Source organism: Xiphias gladius, chromosome 16 (assembly GCF_016859285.1).
Source record: "Xiphias gladius isolate SHS-SW01 ecotype Sanya breed wild chromosome 16, ASM1685928v1, whole genome shotgun sequence".
Taxonomy (NCBI): domain Eukaryota; kingdom Metazoa; phylum Chordata; class Actinopteri; order Istiophoriformes; family Xiphiidae; genus Xiphias; species Xiphias gladius.
The window spans coordinates 14,469,467-14,486,079 of record NC_053415.1 but is presented as its reverse complement, the minus strand read 5'-3'; the positions used below and the strand labels follow the sequence as shown (position 1 = coordinate 14,486,079).

Sequence of the window (16,613 nt, the reverse complement as noted above, 5' to 3'; positions counted from 1 at the left end):
ACAAAGTGTTTCTCTGTTAATGGGTCTCAGCCTACGGTGTCACTTCAAAGTCCTCAAGTAAATGTAAAATGCAGAAACGGTGGCACAAAACAAATAGACCACATCTATTAGAGTGCATTAACAAATTAGAACACCCCTACATTTTATTCTAATGGTAGGAAAAAAATATGAGGAAAAAAAATGTGACTGTGCGATATGCTTCAAACAACTTAATGCAGGCCCATTACTTCATTTTATTTGTTTATTTATTTTTTTGCTTCTTTTCCTTTTAAAAGGGAGAAAAGTTTTAATAGAAACTGTCATCTCATTATGTACTGAAGTTAGTACCTCCATAATGAAAAGGTAAAGTGCGGGGTTTAATAAAGTCATGTTTTTAGAATATGAACACCTGTAGGCCCCTATGAAGCACTCAGGTCATTTAGAGGCAACAGGATTGGATGGAGAAGAGTCTCCTATGTGCACTATGTCAGTTTTTACTCAGTTGGCGGCCAAATTTCACGGCTCTCTCAGCTAAATTTCACCGTTTAACACTGTACTGTGAATTTTTTTGACAGCAATTATGCATTTTCCAAATATTTCTCTGACGATTTTCAAACGCAGATCAAACAAACCTTGACCACCTCTTTGCTACTTAAATGTTGCTTGGCTTTTGTTAAAAGTCATACAAAACAAAACAGGCTGGAGGTTAGATTGTGGAAACTGCGATTTTAAAAATGCAGACATATTTTTTCATTTTCAGAATAATAAAAATGGTTCTATTTGGGCTAAATGACTCCTTCTTGACCTTCACCCACAGCTAGAAACGAAATATTAGCACATTTTTAACTGCAAGGGACAACATCAGGTACTTACATCACTTGATTTTAAATTTTACTCCGCAAAATAGTTTGAAATGTATAACTAAATTTCACTGCTGTAGAACTTTGACAACAGTTTACAAAGCATACACATATTATTCCAGGTAATATCAAATACAGTTTCTTTACAAATACAAAAACCTTACTGTCTCATCACTCATATAACTGAGGGAGATTAAATGAATTATTCTGAGATGAGGAAAATGTCATAATCTTTATTCTCACACAGTATTTGGGTCATATCAACAATAGCAGATCTTTTCAAGAGCATGCTTAAAAACACCCCATATGGAGCAAAAAACGGACACTTTCATTCAACAAAAGCTATTAAATATAATTTACAGGGGAGTGAGATCTTCCACCGAAGACAATGATCAAAACACAAGTTGAAAACTTGTCTTCCTTGATATGATATAGACAGTGAATTCAAACTCATGAGCTCTAACTTCTCCGTGGTCCCAAATTAACTTATGAAACTTTATATATACATACAAAAATGTGCTATACAGACCAGCAATGTTAGAAACTATTGTCAGGATTAAGAAATCAACCAAAATAAACAAAATAGCCTATGTAGAAATGCAGCTCACTGTTCACTTTAACTAATGCAGGATTGACTGTATTGCACTCTAGTGATTTTTTTTTACTGTTTAAAATAAAGAGTGTTACAACATATTCCTCGTGTCCTCCCTTTTGACATGGTCAAGTGTCTTGTCGTGGCACTTGCTTTTTTTGTTCTGGTGAGTTTTGACATGTTTTGCCAAGTGGTCGCTCCTCATGAACCTCTTGCAGCAGTCCGGGCAAACAAAGCGCTTCTCCCCCGTGTGAGTCCTCAGGTGTCTCTGCAGCTCATCCGACCTGGTGAAACTCTTGCCACAGAACAGCCAGTTGCACACAAACGGCCGCTCCCCCGAGTGCCAGCGCAGGTGCGCTTTGAGGTGAGAAGTTTTCCCGTAAACTTTCCCGCAACCCGGTATGTGACAAATGTGCTGCTTCTTCTTCCCGGGCTCGTCGCTGGACGTGGAGGACTGGCAGTTCGGACACCTGCACCTCCGGCACCGCCGCGCGGTCGCGAGGGGGGACTTGGTGTGCAGGAGCGCGGCGATTTGCGTCTGGTACTGCGCAAAGTCCGTATGTCCCAGGACCAAGCCCCTCTGCAGCTGGAAGCGATGGGGGCCGAGGGAGGAAGAGTGGCTCACATGGTTCCCCTGCTGGAGGCTCCACCAAGGAATATCCTCTCCGGGGTTTGGGGACAGCTGTCTCTGTTGCTGGTGCACAAGGCCGGTGGGTCCCGTGACAAAACTTGGCATAGCGGGCGGAATGGGAGTTGGGGCTGCGTAACTGACAGCCGGGACGTAGGTGGGAGGGCAGGTGGACTGCAGAGACTGCATGGAGCAAGGTAACATCTTCACAGGGGAGAAGTCATAGGGGTACGAGGGGTCCGCCGGAGGGGTGAGGGGCAGTTCGTGGTGCGTGCTGAAGGAGCCCTGGATGTGCGCCGACAGCTGGGGCTTGGAGGATAGTCCGAAAGTGGAGTTGCCGGCCAGGCTGTTCGGTGGGGTTCCCTCGTTAGTCCACGGGTGAAACAAACGCGAAGGGGAGCCCAGAGTTGGGTCGTAAGGGACCTGGAGGAAATCTGTGGGGTTCGATCCGTGGTGATGACCGATCCGGTTACAAGTGGCAGCCAGGAGAGCCAGCGGAGAGTGCTTACAGTTCTCTGGAGAGGAGTTTGGAGTGCGATCCTGGATAATCGACACACACATTTTTCTACATTACAATCATTGCTGAACACATTTCACGAGGTAACAACGCACGCGAGAGTGCCACTTTTTTACTACCCGAGAGTTTGAATGTCATCCGCAATAATTCGGTTGCGGGGACCTGAGTCGTGGCGATGTGACATGGAGGTTGACGCTGTGTCGAGGCAGGAACCGCTAACGCGCGAACTGGAAGCCCCGCTAATGAAACGGCGCCGACACCGGGCCGCCCTGAGAGCTCGACTCTTATCCGAGCCGCATGTGCGACTCGTAGCCCACACGTAAAGCCGGCGCGGGCGAGCGAGTCTACGAGTTATCAAAGTCGTCAAAGTAAACAGAAAACTTGCGCACAAACCTGGAGAAAAGCCTGGAGAGTCTCATTCCGCAGTACGGCCACTGCTGCCATGGTAAACGTCCTCCTGCCTCTCGGTGAAAACGAAGGAAAATAAAAGCACTTATTCAGACAAACGTGTGCACTCGCGGGAAAATATCTCTTGCCGAGCGGCTCCTCACTCTCCGGTGCCTCCTCTCTCCGAGATATCCTCGGTCTATCTGAGGAGTGAGGGATCACTTCTTAGAATTTGATAAGGACTTTGGTGGGCCGCCAGCCAGTCAGAAATAAGATTTATTACTTTGAAGTTTGCCGCTGCCCAATCATCAAAGAATAGCGGCTCTTTGAGAGGGGAAAGCAAATCCTTTGAATCCACAAAGCTCCTATGGTGTGTTTGTTGGTCTGGATAAAGGAGCTGATTATTAGGGGGGATGGGAAGGGAGGAGATAAAGGCGGGACAATTAATGAAGTAATCACTATGTGGGAAATGTATATACACAAATAATTGGATTTTCTTGATCAAAGACCCCCATGCCGCCTGGAGACCCCTGTATTGGATGCTGTAGTCATCTGATCCTCTTTTTGTAATTAAGGATTTGTAGCAGAACCCTATGTGACAATGTGACATTGTTATCTCTGGAGATCTCCAAGAGCGTTGCCTGACTGCTCGATGGAGGAAAGAGACCAAATCAAGTGACTCAACACAAAGTTCTCATCTCTGAAGAATCTGCGTCTCTTTTACATTTCTAATTTGAATTGAAATGTCTTTGTTGTGCCTTTGAACTACAACACGGCATTAAACACTTAATTATGCCCTCTCTGAATTATTTAAATACTTCTTTCTCCTTCACTCATTTCAATCAGTTGTTTTATCAGAACTTGCTCCCTAATTTAAAATTTTTTTTCCCTCTCTTTGTTGAGCTTTAAAATTTAGACTCTGTCAAGCTAAGAGTCTGTAGAAATAAAGTCCAGCAGCTGATTCCAATGAATGTTACTTAACATGTCACATAAGGGAAACCTGTGCTTTAAATCGGGTGCCAATGGCAGCACTTGAAATAGTGATGTCTCAATTATGTTTATTTATAAGATTGTCATGTCAATATGTCTGGGGAGGAAGTTCGCATTCAGAAAAAGCACAGGATCTCACGCACTGCTCAGTCCAGATTAAACAGAGGTATTTGTAATGTAAGGGAGCTCTAAAACAAAGGCTCAAGAAACGTATCATATTTGTCCCTTTTTTGTTTTAGAACATTTAATGAAGGCAAAAGTATGCAGTTTTCATAAGATAATATCCCAACTTTTGTGGCAGAGCAGTCGAAATGGAAGTTGTAGTTTTCTGTATCAACTCTCTGATCTTTATCTGGCTTCCCTGCAGAAACAATCACTGTCCTCTCAACTAGTTTGGAGCGGCAGATTTTGAATTAGATCTGTTCCTTTGAAGGGATTAATGTTCCAGTCCTCTCCCACGGCTTTATACACAGTCATGAGGGAAAGGGGGAGTCCTGCTGGGCTGCACTGGAGCCATGTTAAACTACAAAACTGGCTACAGGAGTGGTGTAGTCATACCGTCGACTGAGTAAAAACCATTAGAGATTAACCTTGTTTACATCAACTTATGGCAGCTGTGTGAGAGGAAGCTTATAAAGTTTAATCTATAAAAATCTGCAAAAAAACAAGAAGGCCATTGCTTTGAATTCTGAGCAAAATTAAATATATTGTTTACACAAGGGTGTGTGTACTTTTGGAGCTCTTTTGTGCCTATATGTGCCTCCAAATCATCCTACAGAGGTCACATAATAAATGGGTGTATGTAAATGTACATGTATTTACTTTGAGTATTTTGGTATTCAATGATTTCGACACAAATGAGCGAAAAAAAACAAAAAACAGATGAAAAGATTTATAGATTCAGTTAGAGGCCATTACAAAGAACACATTTTGGGTTGCCAGGTTGTGAAAAATTTCCTTGACTGGTGTTCATCCTTTCTATTCGGTAATAATTGACTAATAAATGTTGGTAAAATATTAATACATTTTCCTGGGTTTCTCATTTTCTACCAAGCCATGAGGCCAGCAGTATGTTTTTAAGTCATTAATAAAGCGTTTTTACACAAATCCCTCTTTCTGATTAATTAAAAACATAAAAACTCAAAGCAAGTGTCAGGCAGGACGAGGATAAATACCAGCAAAAGGGATTTTTCACAATCTGGCAACCCCAGAGTTGTTCTTATTAACTGCTTATAACTGATTTTTAAGGCATTAGTAAATGATTTATTAACCATTAATAAAACCAATCAGTTACAACTTGTAACCCCTTTGTAAAGGGCATTTTTTTTGTAAAATTTGACAAAATTGTTTACCATGAATTATGCTCTACTGGCTTACATGTATTCGCTTCGTGTGTTTTAACATGAAAGACAATTGATACAAAGGTGAATAGATGACAAAATCATTATAAAATGATCAAACGTAAACTCAGTTCACCAGCTGTTACAGGCCACCGCAGACATTGCAGTGATAAACATTTTTACAGTCTACTCCAAAAGTTTGTATCTGTGCAGCAGAGTGCTGTCAGTTAGTTTTTGCATCCAGGTTTAAATGTCAGATAAATGTCAAATGTTGTAATCTGCTCTCTTATGTCAAACCAGACAACTGTATAGGGAGAATCCACCCCTAAAACAGAATGAATTTTTCTATGATTCTGGACAGCAGCAAAGATTTGTGGACATTGAAATAGGAAGTATTAATTCTGATTTAGGTTGGATTTTCACTTAAATCAGCTTTACATGTGAGCTGTCATGCTATGCAAGGCACATTTCAGCCATATATGACGAATGCATGAATTTTGTGAACCGTCACCATAGTGAAATTATTGATATCTTCTTTTGAGATACTCGGTTCAGCCCTAAATGCAAGTTCTTAGATTTTAATGCATCTCAATGGGACTCCAGCTGAGGGATGGTTGTGCCTGAGCAGGACTTTGATATAGTTTGTAAGAAATTCACGACTGTGTGCTTAACACAATGTCCAGTCCCTGAGGTAATTTACTTGCTCCGAACATTTACCGCTTACGGCCATGCCTCAAGTTTTACAGGGTCACCTCAGCAGTGGTTTGGCTAAAAGAAATTTTTCCTCTGGCATTCGATGGGAAAAAAAAAATTAACTTGGAGGAGCCCCCTTTGCAACAGTTTTCTGACTGTATATTCAAAGGTTTGAACATGGTATCAGTCAGTACCATTCGTGTTCTTCATAAAGTACTTTAAAGCATAAAGAGGAAAGTCGATCAACAGAAACACTGTTAAGAGGTGCAGGCGTGTATGAAGCTGCATTTACGGATTAGCAGAATATTTAAAAAGAAGATATAGTCTTGCAGTGGTTACAGGACATAAAACTCTAAACAGATGTCATATCTAAATGGCAAAAAACTGAAGCAGTCATTTTTATAATCATCTAAAAATAAAAATAAAAGAAAACAAGTGCATCTTCACGTTATATTTCTATTTTGATCAGAAATCTGAATTTCTGAGTTAAAACAAAATGAACCCCTTTCTACAAGTTCAACAGGTAACAGTCATTCCTGTAAAGGTTGACTGTTACCTGTTAACTCGAGCCAAAATTTTTGATTCTCAAGTAGAGCTTGTTATTTTCATATTGCCATTAGTCTTTAACATATGATGTGGAAACAACACAGGATGTGGAAACAATTAAGAAATGCTGTGTTAGAACCCTGTTGTGTATCGGCGCAAAGAAGACACACAGATATTACGAAGGTCTCACCTGATCAAAGAATCAGCCCATGACAATCGCCATAAAATTGCCTTTAAGGTGGCTTAAGTTTATTCTTCTATTTATCATAATTTTCAATGAGTTGCATAAGAAGTTAAAAGGACCATTAATTACAAGAAAAAAATATACATTGATAATCAAAACTCAGTAGTTTAAACAAATTTATTTGACTCATATAAAACAGCAACTTACTATAAATAAATACAAATTTAAAATAAATATCAAGCGTGTTGTTGAGATGCAGTTTGATTTGGTCCAGTTCAGTGGTGAAGATGGCAATCTGTAGAAGAGAGAGGAAAAACTACATTGATATCCAAATTTTGCGGCACAATGAAAACACCTTTCGCTATCATTGTTAAATGTTCAGGTTATGTCATTTAATGTGAATGATTTACATCTTATTGTATTGACCACAAATGGATGCGAGAGAATGGTGCTGCATGTGATCTTGACGTTTTGAGCGGACTGACAGTGAGCTCCGTGGATTCGAGTTGAAGGGCAATGCCACAACACGAACCCTTTTTAACTTTCCATATTCTCTGGACAGTTGGAGCGAACACAGGTTCCACATCTGTCTCATACGAGAGATATCAGAGGCTTGGGATGAGGGTGGGTGAGGAGGTGAGGTGGGTGCATGTGTGAGAGTGAGAGTGAGTTTGAGTGTCTGGGAGAGAGAGGGAGAGGGGAGAGGGGAGAGACGCTTGAGGCTACTGGGTACTTGAGCCGCTATAATGGTGTCTCGTATGAGAAAACATCTGTGAATTTCCTCAGTGATCTACAACAAAGTATAACTCAGAGCAGTCACTCAGTAGACCTTTGAAGTTGCTGTCTGACAGAAAGCTGCCATTGTTCGCAGCCCCCAACACACAGAAACTCCAACTTTGGTCTCACTAATTTTCCCTGCAATGCGATACAACTCTTTTTTCTCTCTCTCTCGCTCTCTCTCTCTCTCTCTCTCTCTCCCGAGCCTATGAAGCCAGGGACCTCTGCATATTCAAGAGCAAAGGGCAAAGCCTTGGCAATGTGCAGGATTGGCCTGGGGTCACATAAGGCGGGGCAGGTCATTTTACCTTCTCTCAGCCCACCCTGGATGCGTTAATCCAGCCTTAAAGAGGGAAACTCTCCCCCTCTATGATGATGTACAGGGTTACGGCCTACAGTGCTCTCCCGGGAACAATGATAATAAAAAGACATCAGTTATTATACTGCGATGTCATGGAAAAAAGATCCTTGGATATTCAAGTGTTGTCAGCTTTTAAAGACAACTGGTAAACAGTCTTTCACTTTAGTGACTACTTTCCAGGTGTTATTGCTCCAGAGCACCTGAGCAAGGCACTAAGAGCCGCTACTTGCTTCTTGCAACTTGTGGTAGGCAATGATGTAATTGTAGAATATTTGAAATATTGTCATCTACAAATGCTTCAACTGTACACAACAGATTGTTGGATCTTAGCTGCTTCAAAACACAAAACAGTAGGAAATAACGCCAAAACAAGCAGGACTGCAAATATTTGCAAAATGATATTTTTGATAGATTTAACATCAGTTTGTTCTGGTTTGTAACTGTCTTTTAACATTACAAGATGATTCCATGTTGCACAAAGCTAAATAATCTATGTAAATTAGTACATTTACAGATGTTCAGTAAAGTTCCCCTTAAAGAAGCAAAGAAAACATAAGGGAGTAAAATAAGGGCATGGAGAAATTTACGTTTATCGCAACACTATGATATGAACAATATGCAAGATACTGAAAAAAACTGACTAGATTTTCGTTGAAGATATCCCCCGCTAAAAAACACTGTTCCTTCTACAAGTATTGTGCTGCCCATGCCACTGATTTAGCTTAAATAAAGTTGAAAAAAAGAGGAAAATATAACGGTGTGCAGAACCTATGTAAGCAAGGGGTAGCAAAGGTTAAACTCTGTTCTCTGACTCTTCTGTTGACATGTAAAGAAAATGACAGTGGGCGGTCTCCATACACAACTACACAAATAAGAGAAATATAGGAGCTGTTGGCCATATTATAAAACATTTACAGTATACTGCAGACCATTTTATTTTGACCTCAATCAAATGGTTGTTTGGTTGAACACCAGGTGATATGTCCATGCACCTCCTGGCAGTGGCAAAAAGACAAGCTTTCTGTTATGCATCCCAAACTGAAACAAGGCCGTGGTAATTCTCACACTGTTACCCGTCCAGCGTTTATTCAGTGGCAGCTGGTCCCACCATCTGGGAAAGCAGTGCTGGGGCTAAACAAAACAGGTTACACCTTTGGCCATGCCAAGTCTGCTAGTGCCCCAGTCCATCTACAAACTGAGAGAAGCTAATCACAATTTCACGCTCTGATTTGTCAAATCCCATTCCAGCACCGGAGGCACCAAGAAAACTTTTAAGTCAATAAATTTCATGGCGCACAGGATAACAGCTCTTCCATACTGTTCCCATTGTTCTATGAAAGCCTTTCCTTGCTTTATCCCTCTTTACAGTGGGAGGAAGCTGAATGGTTACATGTCTCTTCTGCAAACAGAAAGGAAGCTGTAACTTGGACCAAAACATTTGGTCAACTGTAAGATTAGCAGCCGGGAACAAACTCTCATCTCCTCATGCATGCATTTTATATTCATGCAAATGTTAAGCAACAAAACAGTGCATAGAGCACCCTCAACAAACTGCAGGTGTGAGGAAGCTGAAACAAAAGCCACTGTAACCCTAATGGCATCCCTTGTCATTAACAGACCTTTGATGTATCTACTCAACAGACTCTTTTATCTCCTTCTTCCTCTATGCCTCTTACTCTCTCTGTCTCCACTCGGCTCAACCAGTTTCTTTATTAATGCCGTCTTTAGGGAATGTTCTTTTTGCTCAGAGCCCTCAACCCACATCTGACATCTGGTCGACGCTCATGTACGTCGCTTCCTTTGACACCAATCGTTAGCGAGCAAAGAGCATCACAATGCTGAGTTTGCAGCTATTTTATTCCGTTTGTCCTCTGTCCTTGAAGGTTGTGGGAACAAAAACTATTAAGGAACAAGACTTAGTTATGCACAACGCTGTCGCATGCAATCATAATATAGTGGGATATATTCTACTGTGGTGAAAATCTGACACATCTGGATATCAAAAGCACGTAAACTGCATTAAAACAGTATTTGAAAAGGCTCCACATGAAATACTGGTATTCAAACTCTCCCTTTGAACTCAAAGGATATAGAAACAGGACAATGTTGGCCTAATCGTGTGCTCTCTTTGAAGCGAGACATCACAATTAGGTGAAAAGGTAAGTATACTTCTTTAGAAAATAAAAGCTTTTCATCATTTGTTAAGGCTGCAGCTTGAGCGATTTTCATAAAGGTGGTTTAAAACTTTGGATAACAGTGTTTGGCGCTGCCTTGGATGTAGCTCTAATGAAAGTGCAGCACATGAAGCAAATAGCTAAAATGGCAAGAATAACACCAGCAGTAACGTTAGCCACATTAAAGGCGTCCTCTCTCGCACACCAGATGTTGTCAGATTTAATGAGGAAAAACAAGAGGGAGCTGGATTTACGAAGACGCATTAAAGAAAACACAGGTGTCAGGCCTTGAACGCTGACTTGACACAGCGTCCGTCCCTCAGTTCCCTGCCTACGGACCTGTAAGACGACCAGCAGTCCAAGCGAACACAGAAGCATCAGTTCATTAGGTCAGAAGATCTTTCACGAGACTGACGACAGTATTTCACAACATTTGCCTTTTGCAACACATAATCAGCTAACCAAGGCAATTACGTACACACCTCCGCTCACCTCCTCTCATATGCTAAAGCAGGCAATCAGCCAGGGAGTTAATTTGGAAAGGAAAAACAGGGGAAGAAACACCCACTCTGGCACCATTTGTCACCACAGTCCAACCTTGTTATTCAAACTAGTGAGCCTATTTGAAATTCCTCTCTGTGGTAAGACAGGGCCAAAATAATCAAGGGAGCATGATCACACTTAATTGATTCAGTGTACTTTTAAGATGCACTACAGGGTGCTGGGGTGACCTATTTCAGACTGCTCTTCAGAGGAACCAACTATCCCAGCAAGGGAGTAATGCACAACAAGGATTTTAATTATTGCAGGGTCTGCGGCTACGACCGGAGGTGAAATGCTTCTGAACTAACTGTGACACCACATTATAGCACTGCCAGCGGTCTGGGGTATCACTTTTGAATTTTCTGCAGATTTACATATAACAATAAATGAAAAAGACCAGGGTTTTATTATTGATGCAGCTTAATTATATGAGCTAATTTTATCTTGGAATCAGCTGATTTCTCTTTTGTCTTTTTCATTTCATTAAATATTGGCTGTTGCTGTGTGTGTTACATCTTTTCATAGTCTGATAAAAGCAGTGGTGGAATGTAACTAAGTACATTTACTCAAGTACTTCCATTGAGTATTTCCATTTCATGCTACTTAATAATTCTACTTCATTTTAGAGGGAAATGTGCTTTTTTCTCCACTACATTTATTTAACAAATATAGTCACTAGTTACTTTGCGGATTAAGTTATGCATATAAGTTAATTGAAATTAATGCATCAATAACAATAATCGAATAATATGATGAGTAGATAATAACATAAAATGACAGGAGCCATTTTCTGCATAAAAATCTTAAAGTACTTAAAGCACAATTTACTTTTACATTTTAACACTTTCATACTTTTACTTACAATTTCACTTTTTACTTTTACTTGTAATAGAGTACTTTTATATTGTTGTATTGCTACTTTTACTTAAGTAGAGAATCTGAAAACTTCATTCACCACCATGTAGAGGTTAACATTTCAGACAATTTCTATTAACCATTCTACCACTACAAGCATTGTGGTTGTTCAAACCAACAAACAGCATAGTTATGGTGGGAAAACAACAGGCTTAAAACCATAGTGTTGCCAAGTGACAAAACTGGTGGTTTTAAACAATCTATCATCTTAAATTACACTTATACTGTGTTTTTATTTCATTAAATTTTAGGAGTGTCCTAAAGAAATACCCTATATTTCACATGATAAAAAAAAGAAGAAGTAAAATGGATGAGAAACTGATGTTGATAGTTGATTAGTCAGTCCTCAGTGTCTCAACCTGAGTCTGACCTCCACAGTACTGAGCAGTGGGATTTGATGAACACTTTGGTCTTTCTTAAACCGACCAGGTTTCCCGTGAACCTGAACCCAAGTGAAGCCGGTCTCGCTGTCTAGGCAGAGCTCTAATGTTTTCCCTGCTGAGTATAAGGAGGATGAGATCCTCAGTCATACCACCCTACTCTTCCTATTAAGATCAAAATCTCCTCTCAGGCCCTCGGGTGTCAACAAAGGGAGATGCAGTAAATGATATGCAAATTGAAAAGAAAAAAAAAAAAAAAAAAGCTCTGCAAATCAACTCGCCAGCCCTGCATTTCCGACACTTCACATCTTAAAAGAAAATTTCTGTATTTAGGGTGAAATTCAAAGTGAGGTCTATCTCTGCCTCTGTGAGGCTATGTGTGGTGATTCCAGCACTCAGACAGCACAAAGCCCCACTAACTACAGGCAGCTCACTGTTGGTGAACTCGTCAGGAGAGTTTTGGGTTTCAGAAGGATCTGTCTCCGGATCTGTCTTAGACAACAGATGTAATGCTCAAAAATAGGTAGATGTTTCCAAGGTTAACAACACTGACTTTAGAAAGAGACTGCGAGATGAAAGGGCTCCTTATTGTAGAGCTGTAGGTGCTTCAATGATAGGTCAATTAATCCCTTAGCAAATCAACAGAAACTAACAAATGATCACTTTAATGAGCATGTCATTTATCAGGTTAAAATACCAAACATCTACAGGTTAAGCACTTTAAAAATATGAGGATTTGCTTACTCTTCTTGAGTTCATATCATTACAAATTGAATATAATGTTGTTGTTTTTTTTACTGTAGATCACACAGAAGAAGCAAATTAAAGACATACTTTTTGCCTCCTTTATTTGTCAGTATTTTTAACATTTCATCGACTAAAGAATCAGTCAATTAAATAATTAACAGATACATGGATAATGAGAATAATAATTAATTGCAGACCCTGTGTAGAGCTTATACATTTGAAAAGTATTACAACAAATCATTAAAACTTAAAAGTATTACTACTATGAATAGATGCTACGTATTTCAGTGTTTAATTGTGACTTTGCAAAACGTTTTTTAGTAACCCACAGAAAATGTCACAAGCCTTATAAAAGTGTTATTATAATGTCGCTGATGAGTAAGTAGTTCCTGTAAACACTTTCTGATCCCTTGGGATTAACAGTTGAGGGCATAGCCTGGACAGGTCGCTTATTTTGCACTGCTGCTACTCACTCCACATACCACAGCACATCCAACAATGAGGATGTTCTTTGGAGTGTCTGTCTACATGTCTGATGTGTCTGTCTTACCGGCTGACATGGTTGTAAGGCTCAGCTCTGACTGACGAGAGGCCCACTAGAAAGGGCGGGAGAGGGGGCGGTCGAGTAGTCTTCCTCAGGGATTGACTCCACAGTTGACAGTAATTTGTAGTACTCATCTTCTCCATCCAGCACTTTGATTTGACTGTGATGTGAAAGAAGAAAAGAAAGTGTTGAGAAGTTACTGTGATACAGAGCAGTGATACTGGGTTTTCATTATGGGATAAAATAGGCAATTGGAAAATGAAAACAATATTTGCAGATGCAGCGATGAGGCTTTCAGGCGTCCTCTTAAGCATACTGATCTGAACCAGGATGTCGTTTATAGTACAAATACAAGTCAGACCTTCAACAATTAAAATTAGCATGCTGACAAAGCCCTAATATGTTACCCCCTCTCTAATGACGCAGAGCAACTGCTCATAAAAAGCCTGTTATTTTCGGCACTCCATTTACATTATAAGAAAACAACTCCATTTCGGGATTCTCCTATTCCACAAAGGGCCTGCTCTGTTTAGAGTTGCTGTAAGTAGGAAAGCAGTTATTTACCCAAGTTTTCTCGGCTTCCTCTTGCTCCCCTGGTAATCCAGAGTTCTCTGAGGAAAGGGCCAAGAGCACACAGTCAAAAGATGAGCAGAGAGTCATTAATTTTTAATTCAAAGTGATTTTGTGTTGAATGCGAGCAGATGCTGATAATATCAGAAGTCACAGCATAATTTTTTCTGATCAAAGGGCTCAAGTGAGTCTGATGAAGCATGCATCTTGCTCAGCTTTGATAAACCACATCAATTATTCACCGTGAAGGCAGACATCCTGACATGAAAGCAACAGATAAAGAGCATAAGCACATGTTCAAGACAAGAGGCAGAGAAGCGTGGGGGTGGGGCTCCAGGGTCTGGCACAGGTAGGTTTAATTGTATTATCATGTGGAACCAAAGTCGGACAAAGGCCTTTATCGGCACTTTGAACTCACATTTAGCTGGTTGTAGTACAGGCTGTCTTCAGGGCTGTTGAGCAGCTTGGGCTGCTGGCCCCGCCGGCGAGGAGTTCTCTGCTGCAGCTTCATCACTGGACCTGCAACAGAGGAAAAACAAGGGCAGTGATCCAACCAAGTAAAAAAACAACAAGCACCAAAATGATACCGACAGTGATGACAGCAGCAGTAAACAGATTCTGCCCTCAACTTTTTAAATCCGCACCCTCATGTGACAAAGTGGCAAAAATACATTTTAAATGAACTTAGGGTGAATGTAATTTCATTGATAAACTGACTCAATAACATCTTAAGATTACATAAGTCCACACAAAGGAACCACATCTAATTATATCTCTCCTCCCAGTTGTACAGCAGACTACATGTAGGTTTGCCAAACAGCTATGTTGGAAGAGGCAGAGGTGAGACTGTGGTCTGTGGTATTGGATCACTTCTGACTAAGCAAGCATTTTTACTTTGCCCACAAAAAAAAGAGAAAAGTGATTCCTGAATGAGTTTACACCGATGCTCAGATCATGCCTTCGCAGTAGCAACAACAAAGAACATACAGTATGTAGTGCCAGTTACAATAAAAGCACAACAGCTGTGAAAATCCTGACAAATAATGTGACTATTTAAGTGAGTTTCTTTGACACAAAACTGTGTCTACGTGACACGAAATCTCTGAGATGAGTAAGTAAATAATGCTGCAATCATTTGCTAATAGTCCTGGAAAAGTTAATATTGTGGCTACAGAGTGATGATACTAAAAAGTGGGACAACATCTACAAGTGCTGATGATCTCATTTAATATATCTCAATTAGTATGTTATTGCTATTGTAAATACTGCATGGATGATTGATGATTTTAAAACGTGGAAATAAGTATTTGCCAGCGCCCGAGAGTGAATAAACATTTTAATAACTGTATCTACTAGGTGAGACATTTCAATACATTTAGGTTGAGTAGAAGAAATTTATTTCTTTTGAATGCATCTAACATTAGTCTCAGTGAGGAGTTATAGTGTATATTGATGTATCCTGTAACTGCAGAAGTAGTCAGTGGTACAGTTGTGGGAGGCTTGTCTCCTGAAGCCAGGTTTAATGGGCCTTCTTGAGAGTGATTGTTTCAGTTTTTTAGTCTTTTAGAGCGTAAAGTTTTCCTGCTGAGGACAGTTTTCTGGACTACATGAGCAAAGGTAGATCCGCTACACAGAATATTGCTGGAGTTAATTATTTGCCAATATACAAGATCAAGGTTAGGTAGCAGGTTCTAATGTACTGCAACTGAAATTGGTCAAGATGTCAAAGTAACTAATGAGAGGGGCAGAATATAGTCAGATATAGTCAAATGCTGGTCAAACACAAGCATAATGTAAAATAATCCAAAACAAAAAATAAACATTTGTCGACTAGTTCCTTGGAATAGTTTAACATTTCGGGAAATACGCTTATCAGAGTTAGATGAGAAGATCAACTATTGTCTTGTAGTTAAATATGAAGCTACAGCCAATAGCTGGTTAGCTTAGCTTAGCATAGAGACTGGAAACAGCTAGCTATCAGGTCATCTAAAGCTCACAAATCAAAACGTTATATCTTGTTTTAACTTTTTGTTGTTTTTACACTTCAGTTTTTGTGCAGATTAAACAAATAATATATAAGGTGTTAATTTGTGAGCTTTAGATTTAGTGTTGGTAGGGGGATGTTACCTTTGGACAGAGCCTGGCTAACAATTTCTCCCTTATTCCAGTCTTTATGCTAACCTCAGCTACCTGGCTGCAGGGGGTAGTTTCATATTTATCGTACAGACACGTGAGTTGTAGTAATCTTCTCATCTAACTCTCAGCATATAAAAAAGTAAGCATATTTACCAAAAATGTCAAACTTTTCCTTTAAAGAATCCGTTCACCTAAATAAAAAACTGCACTCTCTCACTTGTCCCTAATGGTGTCTAGCCATGCAGAGGGTGTTGGTTTTATTTGTATGATTTAAATGATATCTCTATCTGACATATTTGGTGCCACACATATACAATGGAAGTGAATGGTAGTGATTTTAGTGAACTGCCCCTCGAAAGTGAAGTGATGTCCATTCACTGGCCTATAAAAAGTACATTTCCATCACAAATCCTACTCTGACTCAGCAGATCTACAGGACTCTGGATGTAGAATTTCACCTCCTACTTCAACTGAGGCTAATCTGTTAAACAGAGTAAGAAGCAATTTACACATTCAGATTCCCACCCACTGAATGACTTCTCTTCTCTCTGCTGCTTCTCCTCTAGCAGATGACCGAATCTTTGGCTGCGTTAAGTTGTTTTTCCCGAATGTTCAAAACAGTGTGTACTGAGGAATGAATTATTCATTGCACCACAGACAGTGAAATGTTACTGATGTCTTACTAAAGATAATGAGCTAAGTGATAACCTGATTATTCAAACATAAGAAAATTACGAAGGCTTATGACTT

The 16,613-nt window shown here is 40.0% G+C and overlaps 2 protein-coding genes across 7 annotated transcripts in view; both read right to left on the bottom strand.

Moving 5' to 3' along the window:
* Positions 1 to 1,287: 1,287 nt before the first annotated feature.
* Positions 1,288 to 3,145, bottom strand: sp5a (Sp5 transcription factor a). 2 transcript variants are annotated; one of them, XM_040148222.1, is made up of 3 exons: positions 2,970 to 3,145; positions 2,156 to 2,599; positions 1,288 to 2,119 (listed from the first exon to the last, which is right to left on the bottom strand). In XM_040148222.1, exons 1-3 carry the CDS (start codon positions 3,018 to 3,020, stop codon positions 1,523 to 1,525), a joined length of 1,092 nt encoding a protein of 363 aa, XP_040004156.1. In that variant the 5' UTR covers positions 3,021 to 3,145; the 3' UTR covers positions 1,288 to 1,522. The 2 variants fall into 2 exon arrangements, with proteins under 2 accessions (XP_040004156.1, XP_040004155.1); XM_040148221.1 differs by having other exon boundaries at positions 1,288 to 2,599.
* A 3,692-nt stretch (positions 3,146 to 6,837) lies between these two features.
* Positions 6,838 to 16,613, bottom strand: part of myo3b (myosin IIIB) — a 65,407-nt gene continuing 55,631 nt past the window's right edge. For all 5 annotated transcript variants that reach the window (XM_040148552.1, XM_040148553.1, XM_040148554.1 and 2 more), the window contains 4 exons: positions 14,146 to 14,246; positions 13,722 to 13,768; positions 13,164 to 13,317; positions 6,838 to 7,011 (listed from right to left, as the gene is read on the bottom strand). In XM_040148552.1, the coding sequence (XP_040004486.1) occupies positions 13,185 to 13,317; positions 13,722 to 13,768; positions 14,146 to 14,246 (281 nt within the window). In that variant the 3' untranslated portion in view covers positions 6,838 to 7,011; positions 13,164 to 13,184. The remainder of the gene's footprint in view (positions 7,012 to 13,163; positions 13,318 to 13,721; positions 13,769 to 14,145; positions 14,247 to 16,613) is intronic.